Source organism: Zootoca vivipara, chromosome 14, assembly GCF_963506605.1.
Source record: "Zootoca vivipara chromosome 14, rZooViv1.1, whole genome shotgun sequence".
NCBI lineage: Eukaryota > Metazoa > Chordata > Lepidosauria > Squamata > Lacertidae > Zootoca > Zootoca vivipara.
In genome coordinates, this window is record NC_083289.1 from 2,867,857 (window position 1) to 2,893,696 (window position 25,840).

At 44.9% G+C, this 25,840-nt stretch overlaps 2 protein-coding genes across 7 annotated transcripts in view; both read right to left on the reverse strand.

Moving 5' to 3' along the window:
* Window positions 1-45: 45 nt before the first annotated feature.
* TM2D3 (TM2 domain containing 3) lies at window positions 46-9,903 on the reverse strand. 6 transcript variants are annotated; one of them, XM_035130755.2, is made up of 6 exons: window positions 9,813-9,903; window positions 7,555-7,650; window positions 5,396-5,553; window positions 2,765-2,939; window positions 1,332-1,407; window positions 46-697 (listed from the first exon to the last, which is right to left on the reverse strand). In XM_035130755.2, exons 1-6 carry the CDS (start codon window positions 9,892-9,894, stop codon window positions 532-534), a joined length of 753 nt encoding a protein of 250 aa, XP_034986646.2. In that variant the 5' UTR covers window positions 9,895-9,903; the 3' UTR covers window positions 46-531. The 6 variants fall into 6 exon arrangements, with proteins under 6 accessions (XP_034986646.2, XP_034986645.2, XP_060138394.1 ...); XM_035130754.2 differs by having other exon boundaries at window positions 5,396-5,568; XM_060282411.1 differs by having other exon boundaries at window positions 6,750-7,650; window positions 9,813-9,831.
* A 3,758-nt stretch (window positions 9,904-13,661) lies between these two features.
* Window positions 13,662-25,840, reverse strand: part of TARS3 (threonyl-tRNA synthetase 3) — a 30,794-nt gene continuing 18,615 nt past the window's right edge. The window contains exons 12-19 of the mRNA XM_035130496.2: window positions 23,695-23,857; window positions 22,688-22,825; window positions 21,310-21,387; window positions 21,103-21,203; window positions 19,913-20,017; window positions 19,147-19,219; window positions 18,052-18,166; window positions 13,662-15,198 (exon numbers count right to left, since the gene is read on the reverse strand). Of these exons, the coding sequence (XP_034986387.2) occupies window positions 15,050-15,198; window positions 18,052-18,166; window positions 19,147-19,219; window positions 19,913-20,017; window positions 21,103-21,203; window positions 21,310-21,387; window positions 22,688-22,825; window positions 23,695-23,857 (922 nt within the window). The 3' untranslated portion in view covers window positions 13,662-15,049. The remainder of the gene's footprint in view (window positions 15,199-18,051; window positions 18,167-19,146; window positions 19,220-19,912; window positions 20,018-21,102; window positions 21,204-21,309; window positions 21,388-22,687; window positions 22,826-23,694; window positions 23,858-25,840) is intronic.

Consider the following 25,840-nt stretch of genomic DNA (forward strand, 5'->3'; position numbering starts at 1 on the left):
GGGAAGAGCCCATACAGGAAAAGGAAAAGCATTAAAGGAAATAGGTGTGGTGAAAGAAAATTTTATTAGTCATCATATTAGAAGACTCAACTTCTAAGGTTATCTAGCAATAATAATGTAACATTCAGTCCTGTAGGAGCCAAAGTATCAAGTCAAATTAACACATACACTGCATGTACCCTTCTCAGAAATAAAAAATAACTGAATGCAGGAGATAAAAAGGGAACTTGCTAGACATGTAGTGAATTAGTTTACATCTGTCCAAGAAACAGAACTGCACAACTTAAAACACCTTTTTTCATAGAAAAAAATTAAGTGCATTTAATAAGCCAAAAGGAAACAAACTCCAGAAAACCCCCATCATCCAATGATCCATTCATTTATTTCACCTTAAGTTAAAGGCAGTCTAAGTACAGATGCTGTACATTAAATATATGTGAAATATGGAACAAGTGCTCCTAGCTGTCTTTTTGAAGTCCAGTTTGTGTGTTTCCAAGTGCCATCCATCTCTGACATTTCTTGCCTTGATGGTTAGATGTAAAGTGAACCGTCAGCAGGGCCCACATAACCAACGCCTATGAGCAGTACATCTATGAGAGTCCAGATTCCCAGGCCTCCAAAGCTGAAAAGTTTGCCCAGGCCTTCTCGCCACTGGCCCAAGTAGAAACGATCAGCTCCAAAACCTCCGAGTGTGATGCTGCAAAAACAACACAATTATGTCTTAGAAGCTGTCCAAATTCAGACATCCATTATTGATGCCTACAGCAAAGCATTTAAATTTGTACCTGACAAATAGCATAATGAAGTTGATTAACACTGACTTACAAAATCATCTACCATGTCTTGATGCGGGTTACCTGTAAGAGGTTTAGTAGTGCGGTCATACCCCATTTATGTATCCCGCTGATGCCCTCAGTTTTATATTTTTATATTTTTATGTATCCCGCTGATGTCCTCAGTTTTATATTTTTATATTTTATGTATCCCCCTGATGCCTTCAGTTTTATATGTTTATCTTTGTATTGAGAAATGTTTTTGTTCTGACTATCGGTCGAATAAAGTATATTGAATATTGAATTGAAAAATCATCTACTTTAAATGAGGCTACCGGTGATTTTTTAAAAAATGAAAACTGCACTTATTTTTACACCTTAATACAAAATACTGGTAGTATCCCATTCTACTTCCAAGACTCAGGACAGGCAGCATGCTTCAGAACTGCCTGAAGACAAAGTAAAGTACCGGTAACCAGACTCCCTTAACCAAACATCAAGTCCAAAACAGAAAGTATTTTATTTAGAAATTTAGAAAGCAGGTAATCCTATTCCTACCTTAAAGCCAAGGCAGTTGACCATTTATAGCCTCCTGTCCAGTTACAATAAAGCATCTTGGGAAAAGTACGGTTACCTTAAAATAAACAGACATTGAAATCATAAAGCCAAGACCACAAATAGGAATAGTGCTGCATAATGAATCCTGCTAGGTTGGCAGTGTGCGCTTCGAAATTATCTTAATTGATCTTATTGCAAAAACTGTGACAAATACTTTACAGCCCTGATTTAAGAGTGATAAAGGCTGACCTGTTATCAGTGTTGCATCTTCCCCTTTTTATTCATTAGTATTATTTTTTGCATTGCTCCGAAGTCTGGCATTTTTGCCACCAAAACATCTGTTAAAAGAGTTTTATGGAATTCTTCAGGGAGACCATCTTACTCAGGAGCCTTTTTGAGATCTCCTCTTTTGTTGAATTCCAAGGGTGGTCAAAGAGGTAATTTCACAACTGATCAATTTTCGTCATAAGGACAAGATCCCGGATCAGAATCCTTTTCATGTTGAGGTGGCTCACCCATCATTTTCAACAGCTACTTACCACTAAATTAGATGCCAACACACATAATTGATAACCTGCAAGGCTTTCCCCTCTGCCTAGTGTCTGCACAAGTTGGTTGTGATTATTTATTGCAGTAAGGTCCAGCAATCATCTAATAACCAGAAACTTTCAGGAAGGTAGACAGTTACTATACTGTCTAACACCAAATGACCATCATGGTATCATATTACTATAACTGTGGGCCAATAGGAACCCCCTGGGGGTGTGTGAGAGAAAACCTTTATCAGGAACAATGGGATTGGTGATTTGCATTACAATACCCTCTAGGGACACGAGTGGCACTGTGGGTTAAACCACAGAGCCTAGGGCTTGCGATCTGCGGTTCGAATCCCGGTTCGAATCCCCGAGATGGAATGAGCTTCCGTTGCTTGGTCCCTGCTCCTGCCAACCTAGCAGTTCGAAAGCATGTCAAAGTGCAAGTAGATAAATAGGTGGGAAGGTAAACAGCGTTTCCGTGCGCTGCTCTGGTTCACCAGAAGCGGCTTAGTCATGCTGGCCACATGAAGCTGTCTGCGGACAAACGCCGGCTCCCTCGGCCAATAAAGCGAGATGAGCGCCGTGACCCGAGTCGTCTGCGACTGGACCTAATGGTCAGGGGACCCTTTACCTTTATCCTCTTGCTGCAAAGTGGTGGGCATGGGCAGGGAAGGTTATAACAGCTATGCCTAGACCAATGTATCTTACTTCATTTAATAAGCTTAGTCATAACCTAAGATCCCAAACTTTTTCTGACTTGTATATTCCTACTACAAAATTATCAGCCACAATAACTTGGTCCGAACACGATGCTCTGGAAACAGTGAATAATATTGTTCAGAAAGACACCTTTCCTCTCCCCACCACGTCAAACACAAACACCAAGGCATTGCTTACCCAGACAATGAATATGATCACGCACTGTACAATTGGCACTATATCGTTCTCGTGGACAAGAGACCGTTTTGCAGTTTGTAGGATTGGAACAGACATAATCTGATGGAGGGAGCTGCCAGCAAAGCTGGCAAGTCATGTTGATTGTGAAAGTTTCTGGGCGATTGTTCTTCTCATCCTGCATGAGAATCAGAAATCTTAACTCACCCTTCCAGAAATAATACACAGGTTAACCAGAGAGCACTTACAGGAGTGTGACAGAATCACCAAATACACTTGATTTTTTGGATGCTGAGAGCACCTAAGTTCTAGATACTTTTACTAAATTAAGCAAGCACAAAGTCAAACACATGAGCTGTTATGTGCCAAAAAAGAAAGTCCTGTGGGAATATACTGAAGCATAAGCTTTCCTGGATTAGACTTCAACAGGTGCATGAAGGTTCGCCCTCAACTGGTGTAGCTGCATGCATTATTTGAGGAAACTGATTGTCTAGATTCATTCCAATCTGGGTTAGTGACCAACTCTACCTTGGGTGTCCTAATGGACGACCTTTATCGAGGGAAGGACCTGGCTGCTTCTGCTTGATCTCTCACCTGCTTCTGATACAAGGGAGCATGGCATCTACCTATACTGTCTGAAAGAAATGAGTATCAGGGGCATTGCTCTGGTCTCCTCTTCAGGGACAGTTCCAGCAGACAGCTGGATAGCAGCCAACAGACTGAGTCTGAATCCTGACAAGACCAATGCACAATTTGTGAACACTTATTGAGTCCGTATAACTGGTCAATTGCCTGCTTTGGGTGGGGAATGTACTTCCCCCGAAGGAGTGGGCTTGTTGTCCGGGGGTCTCCTGGATCCATCTGTCACTAAGGTCCCAGGTGACCTTAGTGGCTAGGAGTGCCTTCTAATAGCTTTGGCCATTTCTAGACTGTGGCAGCTGGACCAGGCATCCCCAAACTGCGGCCCTCCAGATGTTTTGGCCTACAACTCCCATGATCCCTAGCTAACAGGACCTGTGGTCGGGGAAGATGGGAATTGTAGTCCAAAACATCTGGAGGGCCGAAGTTTGGGGATGCCTGACCTGGACCATCGTAGGTCATGCACTGAGGACCTCCCAACTGGTTTAGAGCATCTATACACTCTTTTCAGCACTTGTTAACATTTGGATCCCTTCCAGTCAGGATTCAGGCCTCATCATGGGACAGAAACTGCCTTGGTCGCACTGATTGATGATCTCCGGTGGGCTAGGGACAAAGGTGAGAGCTGTTTCCTAGTTCTGCTGGATCTCTCAGCGGCTTTTGACACCATCGACCATAACATCCTTCTGGACTGTCTAGACTGGTTGGGAGCTGGGGGCACTGTCATACAGTGGTTCTGCTCCTTCCTCCTGGGCCGTGTTCAGAAAGTGGTGGTGGGGGGATGAGTGTTCAGACCCCTGGGCTCTCACTTGTGAGGTGCCTCAGGGTTCTGTCCTCTCCCCCATGCTTTTTAACATCTATATGCAGCCGCTGGGAGAGATCATCAGGGGGTTTGGGCTGGGTGTCCATCAGTATGTGAATGATACCCAGCTTTACCTCTCCTTCAAATCAGAACCAGTGAAGGCAGTGAAGGTCCTGTGTGAGTGCCTGGAGGCGGTTGGAGGATGGATGGTGGCTAACAGATTGAGATTGAATCCTGACAAGACAGAAGTACTGTTTGTGGGGGACAGGAGGCCGGCGGGTGTGGCGGACTCCCTGGTCCTGAATGGGGTAACTGTGCCCTTGAAGGACCAGGTGCGCAGCCTGGGAGTCATTTTGGACTCACAGCTGTCCATGGAGGCGCAGGTCAATTCTGTGTCCAGGGCAGCTGTTTATCAGCTCCATCTGGTACGCAGGCTGAGTCCCTACCTGCCCGCGGACTGTCTCGCCAGAGTGGTGCATGCTCTGGTTATCTCCCGCTTGGACTACTGCAATGCGCTCATGTGGGGCTACCTTTGAAGGTGACCCAGAAAGTACAACTAACCCAGAATGCGGCAGCTAGACTGGTGACTGGGAGCAGCCGCCGATATAACGTAACACTGGTCCTGAAAGACCTACATTGGCTCCCAGTACGTATCCGAGCACAATTCAAAGTGTTGGTGTTGACCTTTAAAGCCCTAAACGGCCTCGGTCCGGTATACCTGAAGGAGCGTCTCCACCCCCATCGTTCTGCCCGGACACTGAGGTCCAGCGCCGAGGGTCTTCTGGCGGTTCCCTCGCTACGAGAAGCCAAGTTACAGGGAACCAGGCAGAGGGCCTTCTCCCACCCTGTGGAATGCCCTCCCACCAGAGGTAAAAGAGAACAACAATTACCAGACCTTTAGAAGGCATCTGAAGGCAGCCCTGTTTAGGGAAGCTTTTAATGTTTGATGGATTTCTGTATTTTAATGTTTTGTTGGAAGCCGCCCAGAGTGGCTTGGGGAACCCAGCCAGATGGGCGGGGTGTAAATAAATTATTATTATTATTATCTCGTTCATGTATATCCAGCATCTCTTGAATATGGTATCTATTCAATTACATATTTTACAAAGCGATTATTCTCCTTCAAACAAGCAAGGAATAATATTTCCACAAGATTCATGTTCATATTACAAATGAACAAGCATTCTACTTACAACACAGTGGACCTGGGATCTGGCTTTACATTCAAAAACAGCAGTTTTGCCATAGATGCAGGAGCAATTTGTTTCACAGTCCATACATCCTGGAGGCAGTCGGCTGCACAGTCCATTACTAGGGCATTGGGTCATATATGATGGGGTCGCTGTGGCGTCTGAAGAATTAAAATCTGGTAAGAACAAAAGTTTCAGTTTTCCTCACAAAAAGGCTAGGGAACAAAACATCTGAAATTCCTAGGTTGCTGAACACGAATTCCTAAGCAACTACTTTTTCCTAACCTGCTCAATTTGCATTTCACCTATTTTAGTAATGTGCAGCCTATGCATGTTTACCCAGGAGTAAGATCCACTGTGGGTTAAACCACTGAGCCTAGGGCTTGCTGATCAGAAGGTCGGCGGTTCGAATCCCTGCAACGGGGTGAGCTCCCGTTGCTCGGTCCCAGCTCCTGCCCACCTAGCAGTTCGAAAGCACATCAAAGTGCAAGTAGATAAATAGCGACTGCTCCAGCGGGAAGGTAAACGGTGTTTCCGTGCGCTGCTCTGGTTCGCCAGAAGCAGCTTTGTCATGCTGGCCACATGATCCGGAAGCTGTCGGCGGACAAACGGCGGCTCCCTCGGCCTATAGAGCGAGATGAGCGGCGCAACCCCAGAGTCGGACACGACTGGACCTGATGGTCAGGGGCCGCTTTACCTTTACCTTTTAAGATCCACTGTAAGGTCCAAAGAATTTAATGGGTCTCCCTTCCATGTAAGTTCTTTTTAGGATTAGGAAGATATGACTGTCTTAAACTGAGCCAGAACTTTAGACCATCTAGCTCAGTATTGTCTACACTGGAATGCTCTGTGACCTTCTAGATATTGTTGGAATCCAATCCTGATTAGTCCCAACCAGCAAGCCTAATGGTCAGGGAAGCTGAGAGCTGTACGCCAGCAATATCTGGAGGGTCCACAGTGACAGGTGTCTTTCCCAGCCCTGCCTGAAAAAGATGGGCACAGAACTGGGGACCTTTTGCAGAACCCAAGCATTTTTCACAATTCCGATACATTTCTATGGGGAGTTATGGGTCATATTCAAATGAAAAAGCAAGTGACTGACTCATAGGCTATATAGAATTGGCTATATTAATACTCAAACAAACAAAAAAGGTCAGGTAAGTATTGAGAAATATTACTGGATATTTTGAAACACATTTGTGTACCATAGCTGCTATACAAATAGGAGCTGCATCCATGGAGTGGGATGGTCTCACACAAGGGAAAGTGAAAAGAGAAAGTACTCTGGCATTTATCAATGTCACATGGTGATAGTATTTGTAATCACATGCATGAGTATTTATTCAGACCTGCTTACAATAATTCATGCTGGCTCCTCTGCTCAATTGGCGGCAACACCTTTCAGTTTCATTAGTGTTCTTTGGCTCTTAGTAGGAGATAACAGCTTCTTTATCTGCAGGGTACAATTGTTTTGTTTCCAAATGGAAGACCTCCTTCATTTTTAAGTTCAAGAAAATTATTTTTGTTTCCTTGAGTCACTCAATGGGCTTCATCCGCAGAAAAAGCTTTTGCTTCTAGTGTTAGAAATGCCTCTGAATAAGTGCTTTTGGGAAACAACAAGAGGAGTGGCTACTCCTGCCCTACTTGTGGGCGTCCCAGAGGCATCTGGTTGGTCACTGCGGGAAAGAGGATGCTGGACTAGATGAACCCTTGATCAGATCCAGCAGGGCTCTTCTTATGTTTTTGTTTCCTGTACAGGGGACCAAAGAGTCCATTTCCCTCCCATTAAAGGCCACATTATATAGTATCACAAGTGGAACAGATTGTTGGTGCAGCTTGGGGCAGTGTTCACAAGAGAGACCCTGAGTTGCAAAATACTAGGAACTTAAGATTTAAGGATCAAAATATAACAGAATGGTGTGTCTTCTCTCATTAGCAAATGTAAAGCCCTAATTTCCTATTTCTTACATTTGATAATTTGTTTCTAGAAATTAGGGGTTTTTTTTACATGGAAGAAGTGGGACGGAGAGTCCTTCAGAAATAAGCTGTTCTGTAGGCAAATATATCTCACAAACCTCTAAAGATCTGTGCAGAATAAGGTTTACAAAGACAAACATTTTCATTCTAAGAAGTACAAGACGGAATGGGAAAAAAATACATACCTGATACTTTAGACACTGGAATGTGTGTGCTTGTAGGTACTATTGCAACCTTTGCCAGCTGAGCTTGTGGATGAGAGTGTTCTAAGCTCAGTGATCCTGGGGGTGGGGTGGGGGGGAAAGAAACACAAAATACTAACAGGATTCAAAGCATGTTTAGTTACGACTTGGAAGCAACAGTGTGGTCCAGAGCATCAGGCTTGGGTTCAAATCCCTTGTGTGTTCAAAAGTAAGTGGTGCTGGTAAGAGAAAGTGGCTTGAATTGCTCAGTACACTCCTCCTCTAGAGACTAGTTGCCAGTGCTGTACTGAGTGACTTTCTCTGCCCAGGGAACTCTTACTCTGTAACAGTGCTGTCCCTCAGAATGTACAAGTGAAACTCAGAAAATTAGAATATCGTCGAAAAGTGCATTTATTTCAGTAACGCCACTTAAAAGGTGAAACCAATATGTGAGATAGATCCATGACATGCAAAGCAAGATATGTCAAGCCTTTATTTGTTGTAATTGTAATTATTTGTTGTTAGGCGGGTCATGTATAAATGGAATGTAATTAATGAAATGCAATAGTGATGTTTATTTTTTTATTATTGTAACTATTTGTTTTATTACTGTGGAATTTCCAAAAGAAAGCATATGTAAAAATTAAAAGAAAAATAAAAAATAAGTTGCATTACTGAAATAAATGCACTTTTCAACGATATTCTAATTTTCCGAGTTTCACCTGTATTTCTCATCTTCCTCACCCTAACCCAGGACCTCCAGTCCAAGAAGTAGTACTGTTATCTTTCCACACTTATTTCGATTTGAATTTTAAAAGGGTGGGTAGTTCAGACCCATGAGCCGGTTAAGTTAAATTACACAACAGTATCACTACTTCGAATTAAGGTGCTGGGTTGTGGAAAAGAGAGAGAAGAAAAATTGCCTGGTATTTGCACCCTTGGCAACAGGTCTCTCAGATCTTTCAAGGTCTCTTAATGATGCGCAGCGCAACAACTGAGACGTTTGTCTTTGTTGGACATTTCTTGTTTTAAAAAGTCCTACAGTAGCAAGACTGCGTAAGACCTTTCTCTAGCTGAGATCCTAAAGCAATGCTGCCAATCACAGCAACGGAGAGCAGTGAGAAGCCCCAAAGACTGACTTGAATATAATAGCTTTGCAAGTCCTCATAATCAGATTCAGGAGTAAGGCAAGAAGGGCCCTGATGGATCACAAGAAAGACCCATCTAGTCCAGCATCCTGTTCTCTATCTGAACCAGATAGATGCCTATGGGAAGCCTGGAAACAGGATCCGAGCACAGCATTCTCTCCAACCACAGTTCCCAGCAACTAGTATTCAGAGGCATACCCTTTAACTTAGCTTTGTAAATAAGACCACCAAAATGCAAAAATGTTTACTGGCCTACTGGGGAAATCCCTTCTCCATTAGCCCCCTCACTCCCTGCATGCAATTCCTGGTCACCTATGGCTACCAGGTAATACTTAAACACAAGAAAGGCTGTGTCCGCCACCATATCAAAACCCAGGTACGGTATATATTAACAAAATAAAAACATTACTTTCCCCCTACTCCATTTCGCTCTCCTTTCTTGTTTCTCCACCCCACTCCCATCATCTCAATGCCAATTTCTATAGTGCAAGCCTGATGGGGCAGAGACCCGTTTTCTTAAGATTTTGAGAAAATGACACATCACCATTTAGGAGTCTGAAAGAGGTTGTTCCAGCCTCGTAATTCTAACCCGCAGGGGAAGCGATCAAAGGATGGCGGGAGCTGCAGTCAAAGGACAGGTTCCCTCTCTCTCTGCTTCTGGGCAAATGTCAACGGAGCACAACGACACTCACCGGGGGAGAAACCCCTCTGCGCCACGGAGCTCTCCCGGGGCCCCAAGGCCAGGCCTCCGTCCCTGCAAGGGAGCCAAGGACCAGAAAGGACCCCGGGGACACCGCTCCACGGCAGAGGCCCTGGGAGCCTTCGGGAGGGAGCGGAACGGAGCCGGGAGCCTGGAGCCCTTCCCGGGCCAGGCCGGGAGAAGCAAGGCCCGGACGCCCTCCGCCCCCAGGGAGAACAAAAGGGCCCCTGAGCGCGTGCAGAGTGCAACGGCCCCGCCCCAAATGGCCGGGGGGGAGGGAGGGGGTACACCCCCTGAGCCCCAGCACCTCTTCGATGTTAATTAGTGGGCGCTCATAAATGATCAGCTAACAATAGCAGGCGACTTCCCCCGCGGTGCGGCCCGGCCTGTTCTTCCCGCGTCCTCGCACTCACCCCGCCCGGAGAGGACGTAGAGCTGCGAGAGGAAGAGGGCGACGCGGCACAGCCTCTCCAGCGCCCGCAGCGCCGCCGCCATCTTGGCCTTATCCGGGGACTCCGCTCGGCTCCGCCCCCCGCCAAGGGAAGAGCCGGAACGTCCCGCCTCCGCTGCGCTCTACGCATGCGCGAACCCCAAGAGCCCGCGGGGTTGGCCGGGAGGTGTTCTTTGCTGCCGCCGCGAGGCCGGGAGTAGAATGGTCTGTCTTAACAGCAGACGCCAGAGGGCGAGACCAGGATACAATCCTAGGATTGTAGAATTCGAAGGCACTCCTAGGGTCATCTAGTCCAACCCAAATGCAATGCGGGAATCTTTTCCCCCAACGTGGGGCTCCAACCCATGACTCTGAGATTGAGAGATGCTCTACACACCCAGAAGAGATACATCCATGCACCCAGTTATCATTTGCTTACATTTATAGCCCTCCTGTCCTCAAAGGAGCAGTGAATAAATACATTAAAAACCTCCTATCTACTTCTCAAAGGAAGGAGAAGTAAAGGACAAAGGCCTTGTTAGAGAGGAAAGCTTTTGCCTTGTACCTGTAGATAGAATGATGGCACCTGGCGAGCCTTCCTGTGACGAGGAGATAAGATGGCATGTCTTGGAGTTCTCCCCATAGCCAAGCTGCACCCCAAATTTAGCTTCTGTGTGGATATTTCTTTAAGGGAAGAGAGCTTGTTGACCACAGGTGTTGCCAATTAAGAGAATGCTTTCTATAAAAGGCAGGCATTTGGGATGGGAAGGGAGCCTGCCTGGAGGAGAACCAAGATAGGTTGCATGTCCTTGCTACCCAGTTGAGGGGCTCCGGGGAGCAGATTGGGGACATTGGGTGTGTATGTTTTGTTTTATGTAATAAAGGTTCTTTGGTTCACCTTCTACCTCCTCATTCCTTTTGTCCTGATATCTTTAAAAAGAACCGCTGCATTTGGCAGCACAGGAGCGCATCCCACAAATAGGGAGCCAACACTACTCTCAGTCACTCACTTCCTCCTTTTTGTCCTGCAGGGACCCTGTGGGACAGACTGGGATGGCAGGAAGCCCACCAAGGAGGAGCTGGAAGGCAACAGGGATTGTAGGGAATGGAAGGTGGCTCTGCCAAAACATCTGCAAGGGGAGGGAGATGTGCGTTGCTTGTGCAGCTTCTCTTTTGTTCGCTTGTGTTCTGGTGGTGTGTGAGATTTGGGTTGGCCTAGGGCAGGCATCCCCAAACTTCGACCCTCCAGATGTTTTGGACTACAATTCCTATCTTCCCCAACCACTGGTCCTGTTAGCTAGGGGTCATGGGAGTTGTAGGCCAAAACATCTGGAGGGCTGCAGTTTGGGGATGCCTGGCCTAGGGTGTGGTTGTTCATTTGTGATTGGCTGTGGTGGTCTTTGTTTTCATGTGTGAGTGGGGTGGGTGGGTGTTTTGGATCAAACCCTACATATATTAAGTAAAATAGAAATATCACTACCCGATCCCACCCCCCCCTCCCTCCCCCCCCTATCCACCTCATTCCTCCCCCCCAGTGTATCAACAAATGAAACTGATTTGCAAAAATGATACATGTAAAAGCATGAGAAAGAGACACTGCACATACCTTTGTTAATCAAGAAATCTTTTTAAAAAAACAAGGGGAGGGAGAGACCAGCCTGGCCCCACCCACTGGCTAAAGCCAAGAAGAGTACTTGGCTTCAAGTGCCAGTTGTCCTGGGACTGTAGAAGCAGGGGGAACTAGGGCAACAGGCACTTGAGCACTCTGGCCCCATCCATTGGTGAAAGAAACAAGTCACTAATTAATTGCCTTTTCAAGCAAGGGCAGCATCCAGGGGAGATTGGCCTGGCCAGAACTGGACTAGCCTTGTGGAACTGATACCCTACCCCCTCTACCTTTCCTCTCTCCTTGTGTGTATTGTCCTTTTAGTTTGAAAGTCAGACCTGATTTAAGCAGGACCCTTTAAAAAAAACACACACAAGCCACTTGGGGAGACAATTGCTTGAAAAACAGGATAAAAATATAGGAAATAGGCACTTCACCTCCTCTTGCTCCCAAGTGTACTGATTTGAACTGCATGAATTCCATTTAAGCCAACATGACTAGCAACCATGGGAACACCTCTTCCACCACCACAATTTTGTCTGATCCCCTAAAGCCATTTAAATTATGACGTTCACCACATCTTGAAGCAGCAGATTCAGTAAGTAATTGGGCATGTTGTGTGAAATAGTACAGTGGTACCTCTACTTACGAATTTAATGTGTTCCGAACGCACATTCATAAGTCGAAAAAAATTGTAAGTCGAATCCCATAGGAATGCATTGGGAGAAAAAATTCGTAAGTCAAAGCAACCCTATCTAAAAATTCATAAGTAGAAAAAAATCCTATCTAAACTGCATCCAAGATGGCGGACGGAGCTCCATTCGTAAGTAGAAACATTCGTAAGTAGAGGTACCACTGTACTGTTATCTGTCTGGATAGGTAAAGGGGCCCCTGACCATCAGGTCCAGTTGTGTCCGACTCTGGGGTTGCGGCGCTCATCTCGCTCTATAGGCCGAGGGAGCCATCGTTTGTCCGCAGACAGCTGGCCAGCATGACAAAGCTGCTTCTGGCGAACCAGAGCAGCACATGGAAACGCCGTTTACCTTCCCGCCGGAGCGGTCCCTATTTATCTACTTGCACTTTGATGTGCTTTCGAACTGCTAGGTGGGCAGGAGCTGGGATCGAGCAATGGGAGCTCACCCCATTGCAGGGATTCGAACCGCCAACCTTCTGATCAGCAAGCCCTAGACTCTGTGGTTTAACCCACAGCGCCACCTGGGTCCCTTTTATCTGTCTGGATACTGTCCACTAATTGAAAACTTCGAGGAGTTAAAGCACTGAGGGGAGGAGAAGGCCTTAACCACTTTTTTGTACTATGCTGTAAGGATCGTGTGGTGGTTGCGCACGAGTAACGACGCCAAAGTCCAACCTGACATTTACAGGTTTATGGTGCATATTATGTACAGTGCAGAGCTACAAGTTCATGACTGTCTCAGTCACTAGCAGAATCCGGGAGTGCCCTTTTCCGGTTACGCGCCCAGCAAAATATCTTAGGCACCCCCAATCTCCTCCTACCCTCTTTGCGTTTGAGCCCCCTGTGTAACTGGGGCGACAGAAGTGGCGTCTCCCTCTCTGAGCCCTCTGGGCGAAGGTGGTGCGAGGGCTCCAAGCCAGCATCCTTGAGCCCCCTCCTCCCCGTGCTGACCAGCTCCCTCTCCTCACCACTGGAGGCGTTGCTGCTTTCCCAGCTGGAAGAGGTGCTACTGGAGAGGAGGGGCCGGGGCTCCCTGTATCCCGATCTCCCTTCCACCTCCTCCCATGGACCCTGTGGGAGCCCCCTGACATATGCATAATAGTACAAACTTCTGTTAATTAGGTTTTTCACCCCAGGCATCAAAGTTAAGGCCAGCCCTTGCTGGTTCAGGGGCTACACATAAAGAAACATTTCAATAATTTGTCTAGAGAAATTATATATTTGTAAAGTGCCACCATTTTTAAAATGTCAAGCAAACAAACACATCCATATTTTAAAAGATGTTGTAGCAATCATGATGATCATTTTCTCAAATATGAAGCATGAAGTGCTGGTTTTCCTTTTGCCCCTGTGTAAGGCATTGACATATCAAATCAGTAATGTAGCTTTCTCTATGCAGGAATACTGCACATTTAAATATAATAATAATAATAATAATGTATACCGGTACTTTAAGGTAAAATAGTGGTAATTCTGACTTGAATGTGTTATTTCAAATAAGAAAATTACTTATAGAAAAAAGAGGCAAATCATGCTCATTATAATGTAATTTTATTCAAAAGCTATGTGGGCTTATTCATTGCTCTATAGGGGAAGCAACTCTATTTTGTCAGAGTTTGCTTTTTTAAAAAATAAGAACATGTTATAAGGCTCAATCCATCAGGAAGGTGCACACCCAATGAAATGGACCAAACATCCTGTTCCATTTCAATGAGGCTCCAGTAGGACTTCCTGATGGATTGTGCCCGCAAAGCGACAACACGACTACGTAAATACGGAGGTCTCCCATTTGTGCTGCACAGAACTGTAGCATAACCATACATCTAAGCCAGTTCTCGGCACAATGTAGAATCTGACACCATCGAAAGGCTATTCGAGTTCCACACTTTGGAGTCACCCTTCACTTGACCTCTAAACATAAAGGCAACTCCAACATATTGATGAGAGAATCTAATATGAACAGGTGAGGTTGCTGCAAATAAGATTGCTCGGACAGCCTCAAAATAACTTGCACACTTGTTCACAAAACGTTGCATTTTGAGGATATGTTACTCTCCTCAGAAAGCAGTAGCAGTAACAGAACTTCTGTATGAACCTCCCAAGGCCTTTCATTCTATGAAAGGGAGATTTGTTGTGTAATTTTGAAGTGTTTTTTTTAAAGCAAGATGCCTGTGGTATCTAATAATGCTTCTGCTTCTTCTTTTTTTACAGTTTACACAACAGCTTCAAGGAATTTTGTGTCACCTTAAAGACTAACAAATTTATTATACTATAAACTTTCATGGACTACCGTCAACTTATGCAGATGCATGAAGCTGATAACCTGAGTAACAGGTGTTGAGTTATGGTTCAGCTTGTGCCATAATAAATAAATAAATAAAATTGTTAGAGGTGCATTCAACTAAATTATATTCAGAGGAGACCCCTTGAAATTAATTGACCAGTTAGTTTATCCATTATTTTCACTGCACCTACTCTGAGTATTTACAGCATTTATATATTGTCTTATTGTCAGTTTACAATTTTAAAGCACTAAAACAAATAATATAAAATGTAAACTGTAGAGAAGGCTCTGAAGTTGTCTTTGCCTGCTCCCATCACACGATTCTTCCTTCCTGTAAGACTAACCCTAAACACAACCCTAAGTCTTTAAGGTGACACGAGCCTCTTGGTTATCTTTGCTACAACAGACAGGCTACCCATCTGAAAATCATTTCAAAGGAACCTGCATCATTTAGTTTTCTGAATGTCTTGATATCTACCGCATAGCATCAAACTACTGCCTTGATGGAAGGCTGCAGTCCTAAATGTACCTGCCAAGAAGTAAAGCCCACCAAGCATAGTGGAACTAAATTCAAGGTGAACACATCTATGATAGAACCAATATTTCACCTTTCAGTACACTCTCCATTTGCAATATCTAGAATTCCTCTTCTGCATGTAAAGTGTGTGATGCTTTCAATGCCTTTAGTTTTTCAATGGCAGATGTGACTGAAACTTCTCCGTGAACCTTGTTGTCTCTTGTTCGCACATTCACAGCATTATTGGTTTTCTCCTTTTCTCCAACCACTGCAAGAAACAACACAGAGCAATGTTATTTGGCAGACAGCCACAATGCCTTGTACTGCGGCAATGCTACACACTTACCCAATAAGATGTCCTACTGGATTCAGTAGGGTTATTTCTGAGCAATGCTGTGGCTCACACTAAGATTTAAGAGGCCCATGAAAATCCACAGATGTACTTTTTCAGACTATATCCTGTGCCTATAATTTATTCACTCACATGAACCATCAATTCATGTACTTCTCTCTCAAACATATATAATTTATACTGCCTTCTATTGTGATGATGCTATGGTCTCCCTTTTATACTCTGGCAAATCAACAAAGGCCTTGTGCACTGACAGATTGTTACACTGCTAAATGGTTCAATTTTTATGAACATTCTATATCACCACTGCAGCTCAGCAAATGTCTATCAAGTTCTTATATCATTCTACTAAACTCAGAGAACTTGTAGCCAATAGTGGTTTCAACTGGCCAGTACTTACTTTGGAGAAATAATAGCAAAGCCAGTTTTCCTACAAATTTACATGTTTCAATGCTTTAATTAAAACCTCTGACCAAAAAAAAAAAAAAAAAGGAAAGCTAAGTTCACAAGAAAACATTCAGATCAAGAAGCATTTGCTGGTGCTGTTTTTTCCCTAGGCTATGTGCTTTGCTCTTACTGTATATGTTTAGAAGCCCACCTTGCGGACTTCCAGTCCTCCGCCATTGCCGATCGGCGAGGGATTTTCACGCTCCGAGAATCCTTGGTGCGGTGAAGGAAGGGGGAGCCACAAGAGCGCTGCGGACCGCCAATAGAGCCTCAGATCGAGCTTTCTGAGGACGTGGGGAGGGGGAGACAGTGTTCTCGAAGCTACGAACATGAGTTTAACCAAACTGCGGGAGGCAGTGGAAGACAGGAGTGCCTGGCGTGCTATGGTCCATGGGGTCACGAAGAGTCGGACACGACTAAATGACTAAACAACAACAACAACAATGCCGGTAAAACTAGCTACCGGTAAGATTTATCACACACAAGATAACAAATGTTGGAAATGTAAGAATGTGGAAGGAACCTTTTACCATATGTGGTAGACTTGCCCCAAAGTAAAAGACTTCTGGGAAAAGATTTATAATGAAATGAAAAAAGTGTTGAAAAACACTTTTTATTAAAAAACTAGAAGCCTTTTTACTTGGAATAGTCAGGGAAGAAATTCCCCAAAAAGATATTACATTCTTTTTGTATGCCACAACAGCAGCAAGAATTTTAATAGTAAAGAATTGGAAGACACAAGATTTACCAACAGTGGACTACTGGCAAGTGAAGATGATTGACTTTATGGAACTGGCTGAGCTAACCGGGAGACTGCGCGACCAGGGAGAAGAGTCGGTGGAAGAAGATTGGAAGAAATTTAAAGTTTATTTTAAAAAAGAATTGCAATATTGGAAGTATTTGACTCAGATTTGGAAGTAGATAGAGGTTGTAGAGGAAAAATATGTTAAGCATTTTAGGTTTTATGTAAAAGTGTTAAGGAAGAACAAGTGAAAAGAATGTGAAGAAGTAATAAGTTGGTTGAAATTCTGATACAGAAATTACTAAATATGATTTACAATGAAACACAGTAAGGGGGGACTCGAAGTCAAAATGTCAAGAATGACCGTTTCCCCAACCTGAAAGGGGAGGTGCATATTGCGCAGTTGCGTGCAGCCCCCTTGGGATCCCTAGGGCAGCCCTGGAAGTTCGGAAGCCGGCACTGCCTGAGGCTGGAGACTGGTGTCTCCGCCCACTTGGTCAGTCATCCAATCCAGCCAAGGGGAGGCGTGCCGGGGGATTGGCCAGGTAGGAACAGGTAGCCTTACCTGGCGCACAGAGGAGCCATTCTGGGGAAGCAGCCTACGGATTCAGAGCTTTCTCACCCTCCACTCCCTAAAATAATGCTTGCTTTACAGGTTTATTCCTTCCACAGGCGTACACGCACGCAGGCGCTGCTACGACAAGGCTGCTGTTAAAGGGCCGGAAAGGAATTTCCCTGCATTGGCAGGTTTCGCCTTTCCCGTAGCAATTCGTCACAACTTGGCGGTTGCAGGCCTTGGGCGGAATCCTTTAGTCATTTACATAAAGGGGGGGGCGGAGACCCCCTTCCCCATTGCGGTGGTGATTACAGGGTTCCCGTAAACGGGACAAAGGCTGTTATTGCCCTCCCCTTCCAGCGGCAGCGATCACGGGGGGTGGGCTATCTGCTTGAACATATGTTCTCCAGAGTTAGCCCAACCCCCGCACATGCTGGACAACCCTGAAAGTTACCCCTGGGAGGGATACACGCCCAATGCCTGAGCCAAGGTCTTCCTACATCTGAATTGTAATAAAGTTGTGGCCAATTTCAATCCCATAAAAGTGGTCTTGCGTCTTTATTCCGCTCGGAGCTGCCCGGGGGTTAGGGGGGACTCCGCCTGACTGCGCAAATAAGAATTTTCTCCCTCTCTTTTCTTTTGTGTGTGTTTTGTAATTTTTCTTTTTTGCTTGTCATATTTTGTTTTTATGTTTTTTTTAATGTATTTTGTTTTTTGGATGTCTTGTATGCTTATATTAAAAGATATAAAAAAAAGTTGGGGGGGGAGCACACCTTGCAAATAAACTATTAAGTAGCCCAACGAAGTCAGAGAAGAACAAAATAGCCGCTGAACCTATTAAGACTTAGTATGTTATCCAAACATTAAAACTGGGGAAAGCTACCCTGAAACTGGCAGTAAATGAGGGACAGAACTCTTTCCTCTCCCCAACAAGAACAACATTCTCTACTTGTGTCAACCATATTGGGTTTTTCATTCTGAGTAAGGTGGGAGGCAAGACTGATGAATGAAAAGTCATAGATACCAAAAATAAAATTATACTGAGCCAGTTGTGCATTTCTTATCTTCTTGTTTAAGGTGCAGCTCTGATCTAGATCAACATCAGCCATGAATCCAGCCGCAGAAAAGTCACTGCAAATCTTAAAAAAAGAGAGACAATGTAAAAATGTGTTACATTTAACAATTTGGTAACATTTCTGTGCCAAATGATATACAGTATTCTGACATATCTTGAGAAGCAGACATTTTCAACGCTCCAAGGCTAGAGAAGCTTTTTCATGGCAATCTGTCACTGTGTGTCTGCCACAAAACCCCATGAGTTGCAAGGTATATTTCTGGGGTGTGTGTTCTAAATGGGCCCTCTCCATTCAAATAGGGCACCGACCACATTATGTTGGGTCACATCATTGGCCTACCGGTAGGTCTAGTGACAGTGCATTTGAGAAGCCTCCCTGTGGTGGTTCATTGGCAGGGAAACTCTCTAAAGAAGCTGACCTTCTGGTAAGCTTGGCCTTCATGATCAAACATCTCAGTGCAGAAGAGTCATCAGCCCCGAAACAATAACAACTTCTGCTTCTCATGTTATTTCAAAAAAAAAATTAATCTAAATATATAAAATGTTCACGATACGTGCGCAGGGGCGAGGGGACAACACTTCCTGGGGAAAACAGAGGGATGGGTATCCTACCAAAACACAGGGATGAGCCAGGGGGTTGGAGGGAGGAGGGGCGGGATACGTCATGGATCGGGACAGGGTGGGGGGAATCACAGGGATGACCCACAGCAACGTGTGGCTGGGCCAGCTAGTTTTTATATATATAAATAGAGAACTACACTTGACCTTAGCCAAAATGCTGAGAAGCTCAGTGGTAGAGAAACTGCCTTGCAAGCAGAAGGTCCCAGGTTCGATTTCCAGCATCTCCAGATAAGATTGGGAGAGACGAAGGCCTGAAATGCTGGAGAGCTGCTGCCAGCCAGTGTAGACAATACAGTACTGAGCTAGATGGACTAATGGTTTGACTAAATACAAGGCAGCTTCCTATGTATACCTGAATAGAACCAAAAAAACTTCAGTTGTGCAGTTGACCCCCCGCTTTTCTGCAAGCAATTCTGCTCTTACCTGTTGAGCATATTCTTCACAGGTGTGGCTGACAGGAACTACCATGACCTGCCGAGGAGAAAGCCAAAAGGGCCTGTCCAAAATAAGAACCTCAGTGAATATGCAGCTATTATAAACTTTTTTCCACACAGCATTAATCACAGTTGCTTATACGTTATGGAAATGTTAAGTTTGTATTGTGTTGTGTGCTCATGTTTGCACTACAAACTTCGTAGAGTGTTTCTCGGACTCAATTTATATAAAACGCAGATCGCAGGTAAGTAATTACTTGTGCAAGTAGTCTATGCCTAAAAATTTTTACCCTCTATGCCAACCCATGCTCATGCAGCACTCGCTTGCCAGCAGCCAGTGTTCTGGCAGAGTGTGGTGCTGGTGTACAAACATCCACTGTGACAAAAGCATTTCACAGGGTGGGGGGGAATGGAACGCTCAGGCAGATGGGTGCTTTACATTGGGCCTTGCTGTTTTATGTTTGGAGGAGCTGAAATGCTGCTCAGGAGCGTCTGCTCTATCATCCAGTAGGGAAGTCTTTGCCAGCTGGGCACTTTTGAGGGGTTTTAGGCTACAACTCCCACCAACTCCAGGAAGGGAGGGAGCTGTAGTCCAAAGCATCTGGAGGGCACCAGGGTAGCAAAGGCCGCACTGTAACAGGATGAAAATGTTCTAAAAACCATATTTCTGCAGAAATTTAACTTTGTGATCAAGACCACAGGGTGCTTTCTACTCTCTGCAACTTTCAAAACTGCTTCCAGTTACTGCTACGCACCATTTTCCACCATAGTTTTCTGCCAGAATGGCAATCATTCGCTCCACCGAGCCCAAAATAGCTCTATGGATTATCACTGGCCTCTTCTTGTCATCTCCATCTTTTCTGTGAAAGAATGGAAGTTAAAAAGTGGAAAAAATTAATACAAGCTTATTGCTATCTTGATTTGAATCTGGTTTTAACCCTCTTTTACCACAGTTAATTATAGCACATTAAAAGGCATAGTTTCTAATTACATTACATTACTGAATTGCAACAAGGAAGGAGTTGGGAAGAGTGCCATTTCAACAAGTTGCATCCCATTGACAGATCACACAACACTTTGCATCATCAATCTATTCTGAAAACCTTGAGGCTCTCTGGAGCCTGCTGAAATCTCTTCCCTTGTTCATGATTCTTCTTCCATTTTGGCTACAGAAGGATTGGCACTCAGATAATTTTTCGACTTACGAATGGAGCAAATGGCTGCACGCTTACGAATTTCTCGACATCCGAACAGAAACCGCGGTGGTTTTAGATAGGGTTTTTTCGACTTACGAATTTTTAGATGGGGTTGCTTCGACTTACGAATTTTTCCGTTTCCAATGCATTCCTATGGGAAATCGCGTTTCCAATGGCGCTTTTCGCCCAACGAATTTTTCGACCTACGAAGGTGCCTTCGGAACGGATTAAATTCGTAAGTCGAGGCACCACTGTATTTACATCAGATTGTTGCAATCCTTAAAAGAATCCTCTGAAATAAGAGAGCAATTTTATCTCCTTGTGGTAGTCAGTGCTGATGTGGCTCACCTGAAATCAGACTTTGGGCTCGTCCACATGGGCCCTTGTCCTGTGCTTTCTAACCATGGGCCTGAAAGGTTGTGCCTCGGCCCCACCACTCCCCCCAAAAAAACTTGCACTTTAGCAATTAATCAGAACAAACAGCAAACTCTGGAAAACATGATTCAGCGCTAAACCATGGATTTTCATAGGGGGGGAAGCAGTGGGGCAAACGGAAGTGTGGATGAGCCCTTACTGTGCTCAGTTACTATGCCACACCAATGCTCCAGACATCTAAGCATTTCTTCAGCTTGTCACCTAGTACCTCCAAGTCCATTTACAGCCTCCTCTGACCCCTTGTTTCCTTGTTTTAGGCTCTACATATTTAAGCAGATCAGCTCAAGTCCTAAAAGACTCTTATGCAAACTTACCCCACATAAGTAAGATTAAATCTGATAGGTAGCTGGAAGTCAAGCTGGATAGTAGCACACTGATGGTACCGACCAATAGCATCTCTGATGTTAATATCAATCTGTAAAGGACAACAATGGCAAACTTATAGCTGGGGCTTTGCCATTTATCCTCCACCTGTAGGCTTCAATAACAGCATGAGTACAAAAGCATGAATATTTACTAACCTTGGGACCATAAAAGGCTCCGTCTCCCAGATTTAGCTTCCAGGGCTCCCCCAAGTCATCCAGGCTGTTCTGGAGTTGCTAAGAATAAATCAGAAGAGCAGTTCTTCATTTACATTATCTTGTTGTATTCCTTACAACAATCCTCCAAAATAAATTAGTATTATCCCCCTATTGCAGATGGGAAGCGGATACAGTGGAGCTTCGGTTTATGAACACCTCGGTTTACGAATTTTCGGTTTACGAACGCCACGGACCCATCTGGAATGGATTAATTCACTTTCCATTACTTTCAATGCGAAAGTTCGCTTCAGTTTATGAACAGACTTCCGGAACCAATTACTGTACACCCATGCTTCGGGTTAAGTACGCTTCAGGTTGAGTACTCCGCGGACCGCCTGGAACAGATTAATCCACTTTCCATTACTTTCAATGGGAAAGTTTGCTTCAGTTTATGAATGCTTCAGTTTATGAACAGACTTCCGGAACCAATTGTGTTCATAAACCGAGGTACCACTGTAGTACAGTACTGACTGCGGCTCACCTGAAATTAGACTTCTTCCAGCTTAGCCCCCATGGCACACCAATGTTTAAAACATCTAACCCTCCTCCGATCCATGTGTCCTCATGCTCTTCCTTGCTAGTTTAAATGCCAGAAATATAAGAACTGTTGCTATGACTGCTTCCACTTCTACTTCTTATTTCTAACCTGTCCTTTACCATAAGGTCCCAAGGCAGGTTAAAGCAATTTAACAGTTCAAAACAAATTAGTCACAGGCACCCCCAAACTTCGGCCCGCCAGATGTTTTGGTCTACAATTCCCATCATCCCTGACCACTGGTTCTGTTAGCTAGGGATCATGGGAGTTGTAGGCCAAAACATCTGGAGGGCCGCAGTTTGGGGATGCCTGAGGTAGGTCCATTAACACACACACACACACACACACACACACACACACACACACAGAGAGAGAGAGAGAGAGAGAGAGAGAGAGAGAGGCATTGACCAAATTGTAAAGGGGTTATGTCCCTCACCCCTGTCTCTGCCCCCCTTTCCAGCCATTTCCGGGTTGCCATGATCGTGCATCCATCAGATATTTGTAAATACGTAAACACACACTTATAGAGAGGGAGAGACGTCTTCAGCATACAATGGAAACCACATAATAAAGGTGCCACACATGCCTGTGGTGAAGGATGTCCACAACTTAGGGGCTGCCACAAAAAACATCCTCTCTCAGGCTGCCGGCCTCCCAAATTGTGAGGGTGGTAGGACTACCAAGAACATCCTCCCCCAGCTGATCTTAACACCTGAGGGAAGGAAGTGGTTATTCAAAACAAAGTCGTTGTGTTCTCTTTTTAGAGTGGCAGAATTAAATTACCCTCTCTGCCTGGTCCCAGATCTCCTTTTCCCCTAGAAAGTTGACGGGCCTTGTGGAAAGATGTAGTTGGAAGGTAAAATTGAAGACAGCATATACAGACTGCAAGAAGTTCAAGCAGCCTTTCATCTCTTCTTCAATCTGAAATTTAAAATGCAAATAAATTTACAGTGGAGATGTGTGTGGGATGGGTTTTAATGGGTAGGAGACAAGGTAGTAATTGCAATTTATCCCTCCAGGTGCCCACATGTGTGGGTTGAACAGAGTTTTAAAATCCCACCTTTGGCAGCAAAATTAAAAGCATGGGAATTAGGCTGAAAAACCTTGATTTAAGCAAGTCCCCCTTCTTCTTCCCCCATCTTACCCCGCTTAAGAATGTATCATGCTACAACCTGTAAAAGTAGTTTAAAAATAATATTTACTTATGCCACTGGTTTACAGCAAAGGCAGCAGTTAAAACTATGCAGGCACTTTTATTTACAGTATAACCAGCTTTAGAGCTGGAGTGAGCTGAGGCATGTCTGCATCCATCACTGGTCAAAGGAAGAGAAGGGGAGGAACAGGGAGTACGATGTGCTCTGGCAAAGGAGGGGGAAATGACATCACACAGAACCATCTCTGCTAATTGTAGTTCTATGGTCTGAATGTCTACCTATCAGCAATAGAAGTCTGTGGATTTAGCCCAGGCATCCCCAAACTGCAGCCCTCCAAGTGTTTTGACCTACAACTCCCATGATCCCTAGCTAACAGGACCAGTGGTCAGGGAAGATGGGAATTGTAGTCCAAAACATCTGGAGAGCCGAAGTTTGGGGGTGCCTGGTTTAGTCCCTTCTCATGTTAAGTAGCAATAACATGCACTGGTTTGGTTTAGTTAGGAAGCCCTTTCACAAGAGCTGCCATCTATTTAGCACTCAGACCACATAGGGACTAGTTTATCATGAACTCTTTTATCATTAAAAAAACAGTGAAGACATCCCTCTACTGTGGCAACCCCAACATAAGTGCACGACCTGCTCCATTGTGCAAAAAATATGGGCGTCGTCCTGTTGAAAGCGCCTGACCCGAGTCAACCCGCTTAGGGTCCCTGAAAGCTCATTTCGGTGAAGAACTCCAAAGTCAGCAAGTCTTAAAGGCATCTCCCTCCAGGACCGGGGACGATGGGCAAACATCAAGCTAGAGACATGAAACAGTTTATTAGATCCAAACACAGTTACTTGACCCATTTGTGTCCTGCCCTTTGTCCAGATGGGTTTTCCCAAATTTTATCCTCACAATAATCTTGTGAGAAGGGCAAGCCAAGAGGTGGTGATTGTCTCAGGGTCACCCAGTGGGTTTCATGCCATAGGGTCAAAATACCTAGATATGGAGATATGCAGTCGGTTCTCCTGACATTTTTAATCTTTTTATTACAGTTGCTAAACCAAACAATCCACTGGAAGACTTTTGTATTTAAAGCAGGAGTAAAAGACTCCATATTTGATTGACCTAGTGGTGAAGGGAGAGGTTTGGTGGGATTTTTTTTTTAAAAAAATGCTTCCCCCATGCCATTTCCCCCACCTAAATCCTGCCTCCACCTGCCATTAAACCTTGCAGGCATGTATGTTTTCTCCACTGCAGAGCAATATTGGGGGGGGGGGATGGCACACCAATGAAAGGTCAACCCCTGTAACAACATAGCCGCTCTGAAGAGATATAAAGTCCACTGCCGCTATTTCTGTTTTAATACATAAGTGAATATGTTGATATGCTGATACTTCCAAGTAAAGGGTTGGTGACCTTCTGTCAGCCTGCTGCCGTCCATTACCCAAAGAATGGCTCTGGGACCCACTTGCATTATCTGGGTGGACTTCAATGTCACTCTAACAGGATTGTTCCGTCAGCATGAGCATATCTGCTAGCCAGATGAAACACGTTTGCCTCTTCTCCCTCTCTACACTGGGGTTTGGTGGTTCTTTCAACCCTCCAGAGCAGTGCTAGAAACGGAGATATGAAAGCTAGGAGCTAAATGGCACCTTCAACCTAGGTCATGGGTGCCACAATGGAGTATCTAGGTGTGCTTTTTTATAACAATACAAAGCTGAAAATGAATGAACTGCAGCTAAAAACTTATGTTCATTTTTTACATAGTCTAGTCCTCATCTGAAGGTTGCAAGAAATAAAGCCATACTTCCCCTGCCCACCCCCCTAATATTCTTATGAGGGTCCCTTCTCCAGTCTTCAGAGAGTGGCTGGAAGTGGGGAGACAGAAAAAGATCCTCCTTTTCTTCCAGCAGTGGTGGTTTTAATCTGAAATCTTAGGTTCAATGCTGCACCCAGAACTCAGAAACTGCTCGCATTAATGAAATTCCGTCACAAATCACACCTGCAAACAAGGGGAGTTTCGAACACTACTCCACAGCAAATCTGGGGAGAAGCAGGGGTACTGACTAGAGCAAGCCAGCAGTAAATCACACTGAGCAAGTTGGAGTTAACTCTTTAATAGGAAAAACAGGATCTCCCTAGGAGTGTCAGGCCTAATGAGCACAGCAATTCAACTCTGGCAGGTCTTACCCCTATGCAGCAATTGTTGAGACTGACGGTCCCTGCCTCCTCACAGCTGTCTGTCCCCTCCTTTCCAGGGTTTTCCCAAGCAATCTGAGACAATGCCTACGTGAAGCTAACTTCTCTCCCACCCTCTTCATGCCTCTCCTGGTTCTTGGAGACCAGGGGGGAGAGGAGCTGGTCGTAGCAGGCGGGAGAGACACCCGTGCCTCTTCACCAGCTGGACTCCTCTCTGGCCCTCTAAAAAACCAAGATGGTAGAGAGCTGGAGCCTCACCCACAGCATGTCTTGAAGTGCACTTAGCCAAGCAGAAAAGGAAGGGGGGGCTGCATACCATAAGTAAGCTTATGAGGGGAAGGAGGCAATGCAGAGTGATCTGGGTGTAATGCAGGGGAATTAGAAAGGAGAACAGTTAGCAAGGAGACAGAAGAAAGCAAGAGGGCACAGGGGTCAGGAAAGAGAGAAGGCACACCCTCATAAAAGTTTGGACCAGTAAAAGAGATCTTCTTGAACAGGGGTGGAGAGTATTTTCAGTCCAAGGGGTCACATTCCCTTCTGAGGGCCACATACCAGTGGTGGGTGTGGCCAGAGTAATATGCAAAAGTTACATCTGCA

Bases quoted from the DNA above. Each gene is read 5' to 3' on its own strand.
- TM2D3 (XM_035130754.2), bottom strand. From the start codon at position 9,894: ATGGCGGCGGCGCTGCGGGCGCTGGAGAGGCTGTGCCGCGTCGCCCTC. The intron at 1,408-2,764 runs GTAAGCAATGCC...GTTTATTTTAAG, and splicing joins TGATCATATTCATTGTCTGG to GTAACCGTACTTTTCCCAAG. The intron at 698-1,331 runs GTAGGAATAGGA...TTGTTTTTGCAG, and splicing joins TCAACTGCCTTGGCTTTAAG to CATCACACTCGGAGGTTTTG.